General features: G+C 57.6%; 1 protein-coding gene across 3 annotated transcripts in view; it reads right to left on the bottom strand.

Moving 5' to 3' along the window:
- Positions 1–17,429, bottom strand: part of TRAF7 (TNF receptor associated factor 7) — a 19,520-nt gene extending 2,091 nt beyond the window's left edge. For 2 of the 3 annotated variants that reach the window (XM_039884993.1, XM_039884994.1), the window contains exons 1-18: positions 17,278–17,429; positions 9,922–10,040; positions 9,613–9,670; positions 7,911–8,002; positions 5,385–5,501; positions 4,788–4,880; positions 4,567–4,600; positions 3,678–3,861; positions 3,460–3,582; positions 2,504–2,727; positions 2,345–2,418; positions 2,079–2,127; positions 1,870–1,997; positions 1,574–1,656; positions 785–824; positions 537–653; positions 327–449; positions 5–124 (exon numbers count right to left, since the gene is read on the bottom strand). In XM_039884993.1, coding sequence (XP_039740927.1) covers positions 5–124; positions 327–449; positions 537–653; positions 785–824; positions 1,574–1,656; positions 1,870–1,997; positions 2,079–2,127; positions 2,345–2,418; positions 2,504–2,727; positions 3,460–3,582; positions 3,678–3,861; positions 4,567–4,600; positions 4,788–4,880; positions 5,385–5,501; positions 7,911–8,002; positions 9,613–9,670; positions 9,922–10,002 — 1,740 coding nt within the window. In that variant the 5' untranslated portion in view covers positions 10,003–10,040; positions 17,278–17,429. Of the gene's footprint in view, positions 1–4; positions 125–326; positions 450–536; positions 654–784; positions 825–1,573; positions 1,657–1,869; positions 1,998–2,078; positions 2,128–2,344; positions 2,419–2,503; positions 2,728–3,420; positions 3,583–3,677; positions 3,862–4,566; positions 4,601–4,787; positions 4,881–5,384; positions 5,502–7,910; positions 8,003–9,612; positions 9,671–9,921; positions 10,041–17,277 lie in introns of all 3 variants that reach the window. The other variant, XM_039884996.1, reaches the window with a different exon arrangement.

Genomic DNA, 17,429 nt, shown 5'->3' with positions numbered 1-17,429 from the left:
TTACGTGGATGAGGTTCTCATAGGTGCCACAGACAATGTGGTGATTCGTCACAGCAATAGAGTACACACTGCCACCAGATGTCTGCAGGACATGGATGCAGTCGAGGGTTCGAATGTCCCAGATCTATGGGCAATCACAGGCCACTTGGTCCCAGGCCAGGTGCCTCAGTATCACGCCCTCTGGGGCTCCAGACACAGTGGGCAGCCTACTCCCCACCCAGGGTGTATGTAAGGATCTCCCTGGCCTGGCAAGAACAAGGGCAGGGCAGATACAACCCTCAAGAACAGGGAGGGGCCCTGCCACTGGGAGTGTGGCACAGGGGTACCTTGATTGTCTGGTAGGAGCCACTGTACAGGTAGCTCTGGGCAGCCACCAGGGCCCGCACCCAGTGATTGAGGCCCGTGAGCTCCTTCTTCAGCTTCAGCTCAGTGCCCACAATGTCCCAGACCTGTGAGGATGGCTGTGAGCATGGGCTAGACAGCCAGGCATCTAGCACCCCGATGCCCTCACATGCATGCACACAGCCTTGCCTGACCTTGATGGCCTTCAGGGAGCCACTGAAGAGCATGTTGTGCGAGGAGACCAGTGTGCACACTGGGTTGTCATGGGCCCGGATCGTGTTCACCTTCTGCAGGTTCTGGATGTCCCACACCTGATGGGAGGGAGGACAGGAAACCTCACGCACCAGCCCTGCCACTCTATAAGCCCAGGCCCCAGGAGCACAGTATGCCTAGGGCTCCCAGATACTGATGCAGCCTGTCCCCTCCCACAGGCCCCACTCACGATGATCGTGCAGTCTGCTGAGCCGCTGTAGAGCTTGCATCTGGGGAAACAAAGCCAAGGTGTCAGGGTGGGAAAAGCCACCATTCTCACACTGCCTTACAGGCCAAGGTAGCACGGGCCACTAGGAACCAGCAGTTTGGGCCAGTGCCAGGGCTGCTGCTGCTTCTTTGAGCCCAGCTTCAGTATTCCAGTCTCAGTGAGGGGACCTTAAAAGTGGAAGCCCAAACCCTTGTGCCTGCCTGGCAAGCATCTGGCAGCTGAGCTGGGAGGTAATTATCTCGTTAGCGCTGCTGGCAGGGAAGCTGCTGCTTCCTGTGCATGAACATCTCACTTTCTCACACATAAACATATACACACACACTGATGCCCACGACACAACGTCTCATGACACAAGACAGGAGAGAAGGTCTAGAAGGGAACACCCTGGGGGTAAGGGGGTGGTTGAGCTGGCTGCTCCATAGTCCTGTTCCCAAGCTGTGCTCAAGCCAGAGATAGCTGAGCTCCTGCCTCTGCTCTCTGATGTTCCACCTCTGTCTTCTGACTGCCTGAAGCACACCAGGGCTATACTTTGCTAATGTACATCAGAGATGGAGGGCCCATATGCCACCACCCAGAGACCCAGCTCTGCCCAAGGTCGAGAGTGCTTCACAGGAGGGGCACACACAGCCACATGACATATGTGGCCACACAAGCTTGAGCTCACAGCCCACAGGGCAGCGGCACAGGGTCTCTTATCTTTGGCTCTACATGGACCCTGTGGTCAGTGGGTGCACATGCGCCTGCACTCACCCCTGAATGCAGAGTGCCAGCACAATGCCATCATGGCCCTCCAGCGTCTTCTGGCACTTGTAGGTGGTACACGTGTCCCATACCTGCAGAGACCAGGGTTAGGGTGGGTCCCAGCAGGATCAGCCTGGTGCTGGGGTGGCATGGTGGGAATGAGGAAGCAAGCCATCCTCAAGGAGAAAGCCCTGCCCATGGGAGGAAGCCCTATGCATGGGCAGAAGGTAGCTGGCAGAGCTGGTGTGCAGTACCCACCCTCACCCTGCCAGGCTGCAGAGCTCCCTAGGCAAGACCCTGCCCACCTTGATGGTCTTGTCAGAGGAGCCGCTGAAGAGCAGGTCTCCCATGGAGTAAACGCAGAGACACCAGACAGGGCCCTGGTGGCCCACGAAGGTTCCTTTGCATTTGAAGATCTGCTGCGGGTCATAGGCTGCAGAGACAGGAGGAGCTGGTGAGGGACCTGGGGGGGCCTTGGTGACAGTGGTGGGAGTGACAGTGGGCCTATACTCACATCCTAGGATGCCCATGTTCAGCCGTGCATTGATATGGGACAGCTCATCCTGCAAGGCCAAGAACGGAGGGCATGATGGCTGTGGCTCCACAGTCCCCTGCCCGCTGGCCTGAGCTGGGCTGGGGCTGGACAGGTACAGCAGCAGCCCTCCCCAGCAGATACCTAATCTTGAGCAGGGCAAGCCTCTTGCTGGGGCCCAAGCTGAAGGACAGTCCTGTGTCCCCCACCCCACCCAACCTTTCTGCATCTGTCCTTCACCCACTCACGTTCAACATGGACGCATCCCTCCGGAACTCCATGAGGTCCTCGCTGAGCTTGCTCTGGTTTTCATCCAGGACATCTGGTTTTCATCCAGGACATGAGAGGGTGTCAGGGACCAAGAGGAGGGGCTGAACCTCCCTGCCCCCTCTGGGCTGGGCCCTCACCGAACTTGAGCTCCAAGCTCTTCTCCAGCTGGTCAATCTTCTCTGAGAGCTTGCCCAGCATGGAGCGCAGGAAGGCAATCTCCTGGTCCTTCTGGGCCAACGCCACGTGCATCTCATGGAAGCGGTCATCCGTCTGCTGCAGAAATTCCTTCAGGCCCTCAAAGCGGCAGGTCTCCAGGTGCGTCTCATATGTGTCCTGGTTGCCAATGAATGTGCACCTGGAGGGACAGGATGGCTGCCTGCTCCTCTGTTCACCTGCCTGCCCAGCAGGACCCTTCCCTTTGCCTCCCCAATCCCACGAATCTCTCGATTCCCACTTTTGTGCCCACTGCACCTTAGGTAGGCTACCATCCTCTCCACGCCTGCATGCCCAAGCATCCATCCTGCTCCCACCAGTACCCAGCACCCAGTGGGCCACTTTGCAAGGGATATCCAATCACTGGGCTCCTGCTCAAAGCTCTTCAAGGGCTCCTCCACACCCCTCATCGGCCTGCCTCCTTTCCCACCCTCACCTCCCCTCTGCTCCCAACACTGGCCCTTTGCTCAAGTCCACCCCTGCCAGTCCAGCTGCCGGAAGCCCTTGCTCTGGTCTTTACCCAGCTCATGCCCACCCATGCGTTAGTTCTCAGCTCACAACTTCCCTGACCACCCCCAACTCCCCAAGTGTTCCATCCCCTCTGTGTTCCCATGGGGCTCGGGTCTCTTTCGCGGCACCTGTACCTCAGTTTGTAATTACATAGTCGACGGTGTGGCTCCTGCTAAGATCCGTCTCCCCAGAGACCCTGGCTGTCTCCCCAGCACCCAGCACACAGGTGGATCTCAACAAAGGTTTGCTGAAGGAGGGACTGTGAATGCCAGCCCAGGCCAACCTGCCCACCCTCTTGCCCACCCACTCCCACCCGGGGACAGCCCCCCACCCCGCACCCACTCTACTTCCACTCCTCCGCATTTCTGAGTGGGGACACTTGATGTGCTCGCACTCCTTGAGGTGGGCCTCCAGGTTCATCTTGAGGAGGGGCGGGCAGCTGGGATTATTGGGGCACCGAACAGGCCTGTAGTCACAGCTGCTCTCGTGGTCCCTATGAGAGGTGAGACAGAATAGGCTGAGTCCCCAGAGGCATTGTTTTTAGCACCCTGGGGTGATGGGGAGTTAGAAGACAAGGGAGGTACTTACTTCCTGGCACTGAGCTTGATGGTGAAGGGGCACCCGCGGGGATCCACCTCAAAGACGGTGGGCTTCCCAACCCCTGCTGCCCGACAGCCGTGCCTGCAGTGGATGGAGAGCTCCCCAATCTGCTCGGCCACCGCAATGTTGTTCACCACCACCGTCAGCTTGGCATTGTCCACAGGACACTTTTCTGGAGGGGAGGGCATGCTGACCCCATGGCCCGCCCAGCAACCCTCTCTCCTGGCAGCCCTGTTCAGGGCACTGTGGCCAAGGGGGTGGGTGAGTGAGTGAGTGAGTGTGTGTGTGTATGTGTGTGTGTGTGTTGGGGGTGAGTGGTTTAGACTATTCCCTGGTGAGCGTAGCCTGGAACCTGCTCCCCCAGCTAGGTGGGCTGAGCCTCTATCAGGCACTTGATCCACCCATCTACCTGTCTCTCTGAGGTACCCAGGACAGGAAGGGGTGCACAGCTAGGCCAAGAATAACCACTAGATAAGCGGAGGCTTCTCAGCTGACCCAGAAGTCTGGGACAGGGCCATGGGGCTGGGGACAGAGCAAGAGGGCCTGGTAGGGGCACCCTGCTGGCCTCTAAGGCCCAAGACTTTGAGGTGGCAGCCTTGATAGTGAAGGCAGCCTCCAACAGGGAGAGCAGGTGCAGAGCCCAGGATCCCTCAAGTTGTAGGTCTTACTGCTCCGCCCGTCAGTGTCCTAAACCGGGCCCGAGTGAGCCCTGGGGCCACCACCACCCGCTGCAGAGATGCTGTGCACAGGACTGCGGAGAAACCGCTGCGCAGCCAGGGGCACGATCAGTGCTGGGCCTGTGCCGGGACCTCCCTGGAGAGGCTTCACTCCCAGCTGGGGAACAAGGTGTCCAGGCCTGGGTCTGGGAAGGCCCTACCTGACTTCAAGGCGCATCTTCGACAGAATGTGTGCTGTGGAGACAACAGGCTAACTTGGGGCATGGCCGCAGTCACCCCCACCCAATGCCCACTGCAGAGGGCACCTGCTGGGCAACCAGACCATGCCTGTGACCAAGGTCCAGGCTCCACATGGAAGGGGCTGGCAGCCCACCCAGCCCCACAGTGGTGCAGAGGTCGAGGAGGGGACAAGCGGCCTTACCCCACACGTGGTGATCACAGGGTCCTTGAATACACTGCAGCAGAGCTGGCAGCACAGCTTCACTGAGGGCTGCTCGGCGAACACCAGCGGCTCCTAGAACCAGGCAGAGCAAGTGAAGGTGGGACCCAGGGGTGTTGGCATGGGTGGCGGACAACCAAGACACCCAACCCCTCCCCTTGCAGGCCTGAGCTGCCATCTCAGCAGAGCTGCCACTTCAGCTGGGGCATGTCCCAAGAGTAGCCTGCTGAGGCTTAGGGCTGGGCCTGAGCTTGAGGGGGCCCAAGCAGGGAGGACCCCTCAGCCTGGCAGCGCCTACTGTCTACCGGAGATGGTGACTAGAAAGGGCACAGCACAGGTCCCACCTTCGGTTCCCAATGCTGGTCCCTGGTCAGCCCCTGGGGTGTGGGAGTGGGAAGAACATGCCTCGGGAACCTGGCCTGGGGTCCTTATGGACTAAAGGGGATGGAGGGGCCCTGATCAGGCCTGATCACCTCCTCACTGTGCCTGAGAGGAAAGTGGCCTTCCCACTGCCACAGTACAGTGAAGGTCCCTTAAGAGTCCTCTGCGCTGAGCCCACCCCATGGCCACCACACCTACCGGCTCCTCCTCTTCCTCGGGCAGCGAGAACGTGGAGCGCAGGGACATGCTGGACTCGGAGTGTAGGGAGCGGACAGAGATGGCTGAGTCGGAGCGGCGCGGGGTGCTGATGGGGGGCTGCAGCATGGAGACAGGCACCAGTCAGCCAGCAGGGAGGGCGGGGCTGAACCCCTGTGCACACAGAGGACACTGGGCCCCCCAGGACCACCCTGTCTTAGTGGGCACTCACTCAGCCTGCAGGGGCCGTGGTGTGTGCGTGAGGAGCCATGCAATGCCCAGGCCCCCTCCTGCCCAGTGGTCCTGGCCCTGTTGGGCCGCCCGCTCTCATCTGCCAACTTTCTTTGTGTAAATGGAGAGACTTCCTGCTATTCAATTCTACGAGGACACGCTAGGCCTACTTCCTGCTTCCCGTGAGGGAATGTAGGCTGCAGAGGGGGCACCTCCACCAGCCAATCCTGAAGCGGCAGCGGCCCCTGGACTGCTGGAGGGAAAGGAATAGAAGGCTGTCTGGGACAGGTTGTGGGACTCCAAGTGCCCATTAAGCTCAGCTGCCTGCCTGGCCTCCCTGACCAGGGACACTGAGCCAGGCAGTAAGGATCCCAGGGAAGGCGGGGACCCCACTGGACCCTGGCCAGGTTCTGAGTGTAGAAGGGACAGCTATGGGTGCCTGCCTTTGCCTAAGCTATCAAAGATAAGGATTTGGGGGAGACCTGAGGTAGGAGGCTATCCCTTCCTACCCTCAAGCCTAGAATCTTCCAAAAGAGATCCTTCAAGAGCCACTGCTCCCACACTCCCCTCCCTCTCAGAAGCCTCATTTATGAGCCGCAAACCTCTTGCCTCCACACCCAGCCCACAGGCCCCTCCTGGTCCTGGCTGCTCTGGGGCCCAGCTGCTTCTGTCTCAGCCTCCATGGGTGTGGGGGCTGTTGGACTGATCCCCTTACCACTGCCAAGGGTAGGGGGTCTACCAGGAGCAGAGGGAGGCTGGGCCAGACAGTGCCAGCTCTGTGCAGAGGCCCCGTGAGTTCCAGGGCCCCGCTTCCCCAAGCAAAGTCAGTGAGATCCCTGTGTCCTCTGTGCCCACAAAAGGCACCTCCCTCATCAGCGCTGTGCCCACCTCCCTTCACAGTGTCCCAAGTGGCAAGTTTGCATGGAAACGCCACGTGAGAAACAAGAGGGGAAAGTCAGAGGAAGTGAGTCAAACCATCCCCATGGGCAACAGTGGAAACCAGAGGGCAAGAGCAGGTCCAGATGGGAGCTAGGCCAAGCAAGGCAGGCCTGGCTTGGCTCTGCTTTCCCCTGCCTACTTGCCCCTTTAAGCCAGGGGGCTAATGCTGCCAGCCACCCAGCACAGGCAGAGGGATAGCCTGCAGGGGCCCAGTGGCCAAGGAAGAGAGTGTCCAGATGGTCATGGCCTCAGGGCCCTCAGCACATTTCCACCTCCTTCAAGCCACCAAGGGCCAAGATCACAGAAACCACAGAAACAGGGAATTTGCTTCCTGGGACGGCCCAGCAGGAGGGTGGGCCTTCTGATCCCAGCCATATTCCGGTGGGCAGGTCAGAGGTTGTGGAGACTGAAGCACGTAGAGCCGAAGGGAGCAGAGCACGTTATGTGCCTTGTCCTTACAGAGGGCCTAGTAAAGAGCCTGGCACAAGAGTGTGTTTGTTCAAATAATTAAAAACACTGTCTTTTTCTTCTTAAATAGGAAACAAAGGCCTGGCAGCCCAGAATGAGAAGCCTTAGGTCCTGGGAGGCTGGGAGGACGTGAGAACCAGTGAAGTCTGGCAGGGCTGCCACCAAAGGAAAACAGAAGTAGGGCACAGGACAGGTCAGCAGTGGGAGGGTCTGAGCATGCCTGTGGCCCCCTCCCCAGCCAGGCCAGTTCTTGCTTCCCCAGGCAGGCCCAGAGCCCAGTGACAGGCAGGGAATGTCCATTGTGACCCTGGCCACATGGTCTGGGCACCAACAGCTAGCCTCCGCTCTGCCCTGAACGCCTTCCTCACTCTGCAGAGCCAGCAGCAGGAAACTCCCCAGCTCCCCCGCAGTTAGCACGGGCCTTGCAGGCCCTCCTTCGCTGACCCCCCAGCTTAAACCTGTCCACCTTTCTCCATCTGCTGGGGCCTGTCTCTCTCATAAGAAGCCCCTTCCCAGGCCTCCTGCCTCTACCTGGCAACCCACCCTTCATCCTCTACTCAGCAGCACAGGACCTTAAAAAATGGGGATCTGATCTTATTATACTGCAGACTGAACTTTCTGTGGCTCCCACCCACTCAAGGTAGAGCCAAAGACACCACACCTGCTGGCCACCTCTCCCATGCAATCCAGCCTCAATGCTCAGACCTTAGAGTGTCTGCACATGCTAGCCTTCTCTCTCACACCAGCTCACTTCCCACTGCAGATCATAGCTCAGGGCTCCTCGAGGCTGAGCCTCCCACCATCAGCTCCTCCCGGGACTTGGCCCTGGAAGGGAGGGCATGGGAGGAGGCTCCTGTGGGCTCGGGAGGGGTGAACATGGCCCAGACCTACCATGCTGTCCTCCTCATCCCGAGGGGAGTAGGCAAGGGTGCTGGAGGAGGAGGGCGTCCTGCGGTGCTGTTTGTATGTGCTGGTCCCATCGGCTGCCAAGAAAAGAGAACCGGGATGCCTTGAGTGTGGGGCTAGGGGTAAGGTGGGGAAGCCTGACCTACCATGGCAGGTAGTGAGCTAGGCAGGGTCAGAGACTGGGCTGGACATTGGGCTAATCCTCTCCAGGAAGCCTCTTTGCCCCTGCCCGCTCCCACTGCCTCCTTCTGGACTTGAGGGCAAATTGGCTGAGGCTGGGCTTGGGGGCAGCTGGGAACACCCCGTGCCCAGCGAGTGCCTGAGCAGGGCACAACCTGACCTGGCCCCATGCCCCCAGTGAGAGCCCTAACTTGCTCTATGGACTGTCACTAGCTCTCAGCCCTCTCCAGGGCTGAGGCTGATAGAGAGAGCACAAGTGTGAATGGGGTTCAGGTGGCCTCCCCAGACCTACCCAGTGCTTGGAGCTCTGCCACAGGTTTCAGCCTGCCCTGGACAGTCCCAGTGCTAAGCCCTAACACCCCCAGGCAGGAGGGGTCTTCTGGAGTGGCTGCCACTGGCCTCAGGCCCCAGCCAGGCCCAGATGTCACAACAACCGGTCCTAAAGGCCTAGATTTATGATCTATGCTTCAATTGGCTGCCCTGTGACTAGGCCTCAGTTTCCCTATCTGCAATGAGAGGGGCCAGGAAAGGCAGCTGTTCATACCCAGTTCTGACCCATCCCTGCTACTGAGGGGAGTCACTGAGTGGGACAAGGGCAAGATAGGCCCCTGTCATTCACTGGCCAGGAGCTTTTGACTGCCGTGATAGGGCCATGCCATCTCTAAAGGCAGATGAGGAATTAAGGAATTAGATGGGTAGATTAGGGGTGATGCTTATTTTCTTTTTCCTCAGCAAAAAAAAAAAAAAAAAATCTAAGAAGAAAAGAGGGCTCTTTCAGAGCCCCTAGGAGGGTCACCCAGTGGCAAAAAGAAGCTGGTATACACAGTGAACAGGTATACACAGTAGCCCCGTGACCGTGCTACCATGTATATCCAGAAAAACCATGGAAAAGCAATTAAAAAACCAATTAGCAGCTGATGTGCTTCTATGAGGGCCCACTGCCAAAAAGGTAAAGAACAAACCACCCCCAGAACACAGGCCCTGACAGGAGAGGATCCATGCCCTTTGGGAAGGAGATCGTGCCCTCGTGTGCTAGTTCTTTATAACCTCATTGAACACACAACACTGGAGCCACAGCCGTGGGACCAAACTCGAGAAAGGATCCAGTGAGCACATCTTATTCTCTATCCATGCCAGTACAGTCCCTGAGCCTGACTTTGGAGGCTGCTAGGAGCCTGGGGCAGGGATGAGCAGGGGTCGCAGTGACAAAGGACAGGTGTATATGGGGTGCTGGAGAAGTCAGGGCATCCTTCCCTGGAGAGGTGACGGAAGGAAGAAGGGGCAAGGGAATACTGGGGTTGGGGAAGACACAGTGGCAAAAGCAGAGCCAGAAGGAGCAGGACAGCTGACTCCTGCCCAGCTGGGGTGTGGGGGCCTAAGCCAAGCTGTCCACTCTCCAATTCCAGCTCCTGCTCCCAACCCCATCAAGAAGGGCCCCACAGGCTCTGGTGGAGTTAAGGATGCTCAGATTATGCCCAGCTGAGCTAGCTTGGGCTCGCAGGCTCACCTTTTGTGATAGTGGTGACAGCCGAAAAAGCGGGCCCAAAGGTTGTTTCCATTCTGGTCTAGGGAGAGAATGGATGAGACTTGACTTTGACTCTAGAGACGATATGGACACATGTGGACATGCACTGACACACTTTCGTCTAACACACCCATGTGCACGTATACACAAACACACCATCCACACACATATCACAGCCTGCCAACACAACCTCCACGTAGGAAGGGGACTATTCTGAAAGCCCTGCTGGGAGGCTGTGGGCTTGAGGGGTATGCTCAAAAAGCAGACCCTTTCCCACGAGGTGCCTCTTACCCCAGTGGCAACGTCTGGAGTGTGAAGATTGGTAGGCCCTCCAGAGAAGCGGTTGTAGCGGGCGCTCTTGCCTGAGCTCATGCTCTAGAGAGGCATCTAGGGTCCTCGGGCAGCGTCCCCTGTGAATGGAGCACAAAGGGGGGCTTTAGAGATGATGGCCAAGCCTGTCAGCTGGCAGGGGCCGCTCTACACAGCAGGCCTACTCTGCACAGTCCACCATGGGACACACTTTTGCCTCTCTCCATCACCAATACCAACAAGGATAGGTCCACAAAGTCCCTTTCCTTCCTGTCCCAGGTGTGATAGGCCTGAGAAAGAGAGGAGGCCCTGGGTATGGGCAGGCAGCTGGCACTCAGTTTTACTTCCAAGGCTTAACCCTTCAGAAAAGCCCACCAAGTTCTGCCCCAAAGGTGGAGAGCCACCCCCTCTCCCCCTGCCCCCATCCATGTTCTGTCTGCACCTCTGGGTCTGACAGCCAAATTTCCCTGAGGCCACAGGTGGGCACACAGCATGACCAAGCTTCATGCCTATTTCCTGCCAAGACAGGTCAGGACCAGGCCAACCCCAATCTGCAGGATGGCCAAGACCCTGGCCACGCCCCAGAGAACCTGCTGGGTGATGTACCTGGAGCCTGACTCCCCATGAGCCTCATCACACAGAACAAGCTCCTTCTGGGCAAGGGGAGGAGGGGCCAAGAGAGAGGAACTGACTCCTCTGCACAACACCCATCCGGGGAACAAAAGATGCCCCTTAACAGTGTGACTCAAGGTTCGTAAGCTGGGTGGCAAGGAGAAGGCATAGGGCAAATCATCCCAGGCTTCCAAACATTCCACCCACAGAAGAGGGGCTGGGGTGGCCCGGGAGTGCCTACAGGAGAGGGAAGAGATTAGACACTGAGAACAGCAAGGAGAGCTGCTCTACTGCCAGACAGCACCCACCTCCTGGTGGCCCTATCAGCAGGCACCCCTACAGAGTGGTCTTCCCACTGTCAGGACCCGCAGCACTCTGTAGCCAAAAGCCCAGTCTGCCCATACAGTGGAGTTGGCCAGAGGAGGGAGGGCAGGCTCATCTTGTTCCCAGTGGTGGTATGGGAGGTGGGTTCCCACGCTGTGGTTTGGGGCCCCACCGGACTGAGAAGAGCTCTGGGTGGAAGGCTGCTGAGCCTCTGGCCCTGGGAAAAGGCAGGAGATGCTCTCTGCCCCCACCCAAGGTAGGTACAGCATGGAGGGCAACTGCACAGTCTAGCTGGTTCTAGCACTTTCTCCATCAAGCCCTCCTGACCTGGGCCATCTGGCAATGTCGGCCCCCACACACATACCATGGCCATACAGAGTGACTTGGGGTCCACCCAGTGGTCCTCCAACTCAGCCTACTGGTCTGCAGGGAGGGACTGGTTCCTGAGCCCTGTGTCCCTATACTATGCTCCTGAGTTGCCTGCTGTTCCTGCTGTCTCCTTGTCCCTCTCCCCAGCTGCTCCTTCAAGTGCCACTAGCGATGCCACCCTCCCAACCTTCACAACTCAGGCCTCAGTGGGATGGCTCTCAGGCTCTGCAACTGGCACTGCCACCAGGCACCACCACCTCATTCCCATGCTCTAACTATCCTGCAGGTCCAGCTAGATAGGAGGTTCCAAGAATTTGGCCAAAGCCTCCCCGCTCCTGTCCACCACTCCCCTTGCTGTGACTCAAGAGGCTTGGCTCTATGCCCCAGACCAGGCTCTCTGGTGGCTTGTCCTCTTGGGGAGAGGCAGGTCTCCTGAAAATGGGCAGTGCTAGGTCCGTGGACAGAGGTATGAATGTGACATATCTGGAAGCTCTACCTCCAGGGCCATTGCTGATCCCTATACTAAGCAGGAAGTCTTGGGGGCTACCCTGCTTGGAGCAAGGAGGCCTGGCCGGCAGCGGAAGGCCCAGACAGCCCAAAGCAGGAGATCCAGGACCTAACTGGCAAGAAAGGCTCTCCCATCTTGGAAAACCCAAAGTTGGCTCCTGTCTTAGCACCACAGGGCAGGGAAGAGGGTGAGGGGTAGGTCACCGGGAGGAAGCTGGTCGACACTGACCCGCATCTTACAATCCATCTGCTCCTTCCACTACCAGCTCCCAGGGCCAAGGACGCAGCTGCCGGCTCCAGTGAGCAGTGCCCGTGATCTGAGGCCAGGACCCCAGCAAGCACTCCCCCTGGGACCATGGCCAGCCTCCATGGGTCCCACATGCCCTAGAGCCAGAGTGCCCGTCACTGCAATCTGGGAGAGCAGGCCTCTGGCTGTCTCTTGCTCTGAAGTGAAGTAAACAGAAAGGCATGCAGTGTCCGCAGGGCAACATGCAAATCGGCCAGAAAGTCTTAGGTGGTAAATAGTGGCCAGGCCTGGGCAGCTCTGACACCCAACCTGATGGAGGACCTACAAGACTGGCCCATGAGCCAAGCTGAGCCAGGGAAGGAGGGAGGGAATCGTTTCCAGTTCACACGGGTTCAGTGTGCAGCCTAAACCAGGGACCCGAGGTGGGCGGGACCCCAGGCTACAGTCTAGCACCCCCAATCTGTGTGCCCCACCCAGCCCAGAACACAGTGACTGCTTACTAAGCATCTCGGAATTGAGCAAGATACTCTCAGCCCGCCCTCAGCTGGTCCCCCAGGGGCTGCGTTTTGCAATAACAGTCTTTTCCAGTATGGTATCCTCTGGCCCTGCAGGCCGAAACCTCAGCTATAGGGATGCTGCGCCCAGCTGTCTTGGGGCTGTGCCCTAGCCCTCCAGGGCAGTAGGCCTCTTTCCCCACCCCACAGTTAACCTGAGGATCTCAGAGAGGCAGGAAGTTGTCAACTAGAGCAAGAATCCTGCCCGAGGGCCTGGTGTCTCTCAAACTGGGAAAAGCCTCCACCTGGGTGGGCTAGGGAAATCTTGGATGGGGGCAGAGAGGGTAAGAAAGAGCTTTCCCTTCAGCTCCCTTGGAACTCCCTGCCAAGTCCCCACCCTGTCTGTTGCCAGAGGCCTCCAGGGGAGAGCTCAGGGGAGAGCTCCAGAAGAGGGACCCAGGGTTCCTTGTCTACCCATGTCCATGTCCAAGGGGCTTGCAGGGCCCTTTAAGTGCCCTTGCTGTCCAATAAGGAACCACAAAGCTGCCTGCAATGCTCCAGCCCCTCTTCAGGAAAGCCCCCACCAGCCCCCTCTCTGAGCAGCCTGTGAGGGAGGGCAGGCAAGCTCCTTGAGAACCCCTCCCCAGTCTACCCCCTGCAGGGAGCCCAGGATCTGCTGCCCTCTCCTTTTTCCTTTGAGAAGCACTTAGAGGGGGTGTGAGTCTGGTTTGGCCAAGGTCCCTGCCCACAGGGTCCCTGTGGCTGGCAACCAGTGGAGTGGGCAGCCCAGGCTGGCCCTGCTGGAGTCAAGGACAGTGGGGTGACCTAATGCAGGTCCCCACCAGGGCCAAGCCCCACCTCGAGGCAGCTCTTCTGGCAGCCCCAGGCAAAGGATGTGATCAGGTCTCCAAAACAGCTGAGCCAGCGAGGGGGTAGGTGTGCCCTGGAAACCCTGTCAAGTGCTGACTGCCCCATGGAAGAGTATAGGTAGCTCCAGACACCTCTGCCCAGACACCCCAGAGCTTTGGGTGGCTAGCTAGCTAGACTGTGGCCAGAGTTCCGGGCCCAGCCTCTGGGTCAGCTCCTACCCCAGGGCCCCCTGGCTCAAACCCAGACTAAGCTGCCAAATCCTACAGAAACAGATCTGGTTGCCATAGAAAGCCACATACACTTCTCAGTTATTCCCTGGTGTTCCTTTAGCACATCTTTTACACCCCAAACAGATAGGGTGTGACCTTGGGGATCCCCGCAGTACCCAGGAGGCCCTGGTCTGAGGCCTTCCCAGCTTCCCTTCCCTCCCAGCACCTAGTCTGGGCCTCTGCCCTCACCTCACCCTCCTTCTCTCTGCACACGCAGCCCCAACTCCACGGAGGCCTCGAGGCTGCCCAACTAGACACCTGCTGTGGCCTCCTCTCCCCAGAGCTCTGCTCCACTGCATCCCTGCCCAGTCCCCATCTAGGTCCAGCCTCTCCAGAGTCCACTGGCTCTTCTGTTAGAGAGAAGTTTGAGAGAGGCCAGACCCTCAGGCAGGATGCTTGCTCTAGTTGACAATTTTCTGCCCTCCCTCCTGCTAGACTGGCCCAGCTCTAACCCCCACTTGGCAATGCAAAAGCCTTCACTTCCACACCTGCCCCTTGGGGCCAGCCTCCAACTTCCAGTCTTTTCTTTCCCACACCTGACAGCCATGTAGGGAGTAGAGACCTGGACCAGCCTAGGGGACATCCAGATCCAGACTAGGAAGAGAGTGTTGTTGGAAGAGGTGGCGTTTGTCAACCCATCTCACTGCAGAGATTACTTTTTCCTGCTCACACCCTCCAATACAGTGCTCAGCCCAGGCTGGCTGCAGGGGCAGCACTGGCAAGCATTGATCCTGTCTGTCTCAAATCCATGAGTCTAAACTTGTGGAAACAAGTCCTGGACCTCTGCCCAAGAGCCATGTGATGGGTAGTGCCCGGGCCCAGTGTATACCTCCAGGCCCCCTCAGCCATTTCCTCACCACTCCATATGACTTCTATCTCCCTGGCTTCCTCCTTCTCACTTCCTTGCATAAGTTGGGGAGGTACACAGAATCTCCAGGCCAAAGTCATTGGGGGTGCACTGGCAGCATAGAAGGCATAGATCTGGCCCGGCCCACTCTACTGTCCACCCCACAGCCTTGAGGCACATGCATCACCATTCCTTCTCACATTCCTTCAGTCCTAGATTCTTGCCAGGCTGCTCCTTCCACCTGGTACCCTCCCACAGGGTTCCCCCTGCACCAAGGCTTTCAGACAGCCCACCTTCTCCCGCCTGGAGACTCCATGCTTCTTCAGGGAGCAACCACATCTCTTCTGCCCAGGTGCACAAGGGACACAGGGTATCTGTCAAAAGTCAAGAGTCCCCTGGTGGAGTCCTAGGTGCCCATCCACTAGTTAGGCCAAGCCCATGGGGATCCAGGTTCAGAGCAAGTCACATGCTGACACCTCCCAGGGCTGGGTGTGCGCTGGCACTTCATACATATGCTTTACACTGAACCCTTCAGGAGTCCATTATAAAGATGGAATAGAATATTTTGTCAAGGCCACAGGTGGCAGACCCAGACAGACCTGTGTTCAAATCTCACTTCTGCCACTTAATAGCTGTGTGATTTGGGGCAAGTTGCTTGTCCACCTGGGCCTCAATTTCTCACTCACAAAATGGAGTAGATATATTCACATCTAGAAGAAACTGTGAGAGATGACATGAGTAAACAGCAAAAGCTTCACCAACAGCAGCTCCTTTTTGAGAGCTGTAAATGAAGGCTAAGGGGCTGTCCTAGGTATATCTAGCCAGTGAGAAGTCATATGTAGGATGATCAAAGCCCTTTCTCCATTGCCACCAGCAAACCAAGAAGCCTCACCATGTACTTAAGCCAGCCTCATGCCAAGTTATACCAGGGAGCAGCTAAGGCACAGAGTCCGGGCTGGCTGGAACCACCCATCAGCTCAGGCCTTTCAACCACATCTTCTTCCACTTCTCAAACTGTTCATCACTTTATCCAGCCAGCTGACCAAGGTTCACACCAATTGTGTACCAGGCCCTATGCCAGAGAGAGGGAACATCGTGACAGCTAAATGTAAGTCTGACCTGAAGAAGCCAGGAGCCTGATGGGGGAGGCAGACAGAGAGTACTAAGCTCCATTACACTTGCCAAAGGCACTTTTCATAGGCTTCTGTATCACCTAAATCAATACTGAAGACCTTGATTGATCTCTTCCATTCATTTCCGGAAGGATCATGACACAACACAGTGGGAGTTACTCCACAGGACCCCTCAGGTTGGGCCCTTCCTTCCCAGCAGGTCACCTCCTTACCAGCTGGTCACCCGCCTCAGAGGGAGGTTCTGGCTTTCTGGACATAGTGTAGCTATAGGACATAGAAACCTTGAGACACAGAGGCTGGGGTTTCTACAGAGAAATGTGAATACCCATAGTAGTGAAAGTTGGGATTTATGACAGAGAGGCTGTGCCTGCCACATGAGCCTTCAGGGAAGAGATGTGGGAAGAGAGAGATCCAAAGAGAAGGAATGAGGAAGAGAAAGGCCACATGCTTGGTGAAGGGAGCCCCTGGAGAGGGAGCCTGTGTTTGCATTGGAGGACGCTGACGGATGGGGAAAAGGGTGGGCAGATCAGGCTAGGCAGCAGGAAGTTCTAAGCAAGGAAGGCAGCGAAGTAGATTGGAACCCCACCTTTCTCCCTAACCCCATCCCAGAGCAGGGAGGGATCCAGCAGGATCCCAGACTCAGCCCCAGCTGAACACCCTGACCTGGCTCAAGACAACCAGGTCCAGACAGCCAGATGCTGTGATAGGAGATGAGGCCCCCGCTCTGCTCTTTTCTACTCACAGGCCAGCCTCCTCACTCTCTCCTGTTTCCCCCACTGAAGCCCACAGTCCATCCTCCTCACACAACCAGCAGCTCTTACTAGACTTAGATCTCATACTGGCTCTAATGTACTTGACTCCAACAACCTCCCTGCCACCCTGGCCTGGCCTCATCCACTTCTCCTCTTACCACTTTGCCAGTGCTCACTGGTGGACACCAAGCTCTTTCTCACCCCAGACCTTTGCACATCTTGCTCCCTCTGCCTGCTCTTCCAGCAACTTCCAGGACAGGCTGCTTTCTGTAGGTCTCCCCCACGCCAAGCCTTTCGGGAGCCTCCAGTACTCTCTTTCTCAGCGCCCTGTTTCTTTCATAGCACCTACCACAATTCCTAATGATTTTGTCTGTGTACTGTCAACCCGTACTCCCGTCCAGATCACCGGTTCTCAAAGAGGGAGAGATTTTGTCTCCCAAAAGACGTTTAGAAATGCCTGAAGATATTTTTGGTTGTCACAACGGAGGTGGGGACGGTTACTAGTATTTAGTGGGTGGAGACCAGGGATGCTGCTCAACGTCTTACAAGGCTTAGCAGAGAATGATTCGGGCGGAGTGTCAACAGTGGCGAGGGTGAGAAATCTTATAGAAGAGCCTACAGGAACTGGGATCATGCTCTCCGCAGTGTCCCAGAACCTAAAACAGTGCCGGGCACCCTGATAGCGCTCAACAAACGCAGGAAGAAGGAATGATTTAGGAAAGAGAGAAAGGAAGAATGGAGCGAGCGACGGACTAGCTGACAAGCAGAGAAGGACAGGAGAGAACACTCCGGCCCGTCTCAGCCCCGCCCCCCCAGGCCCGACGCCTCGCCAGACCCCAAAGCACTCGCCCTCCGTCCCACAGCGCGTTCCCAAGGCGCAAGCCCCGGGACGGGCGAGCCGCGCGGACACTCACCCGCCCGCGGCCGCCCGGGAGCTGCAGCGCTACCCTCCAGCTTCATCTTGCCCCTCGGTCACCCGCCGAGAAAGGGACAGGGCGAGCGAGCCGGAAGTGCTCAGGTGCTGCGCCCGCCGGGACTTGTAGTTCCCCGCTCTCGGGGCCCCCGG

This window comes from Pteropus medius, unplaced genomic scaffold (assembly GCF_902729225.1).
Source record: "Pteropus medius unplaced genomic scaffold, Ma_sr-lr_union100, whole genome shotgun sequence".
In the NCBI taxonomy this organism is placed as follows: domain Eukaryota; kingdom Metazoa; phylum Chordata; class Mammalia; order Chiroptera; family Pteropodidae; genus Pteropus; species Pteropus medius.
Note: the sequence above shows the minus strand (reverse complement) of the source record. Positions and strands in the feature narration are given on the sequence as shown.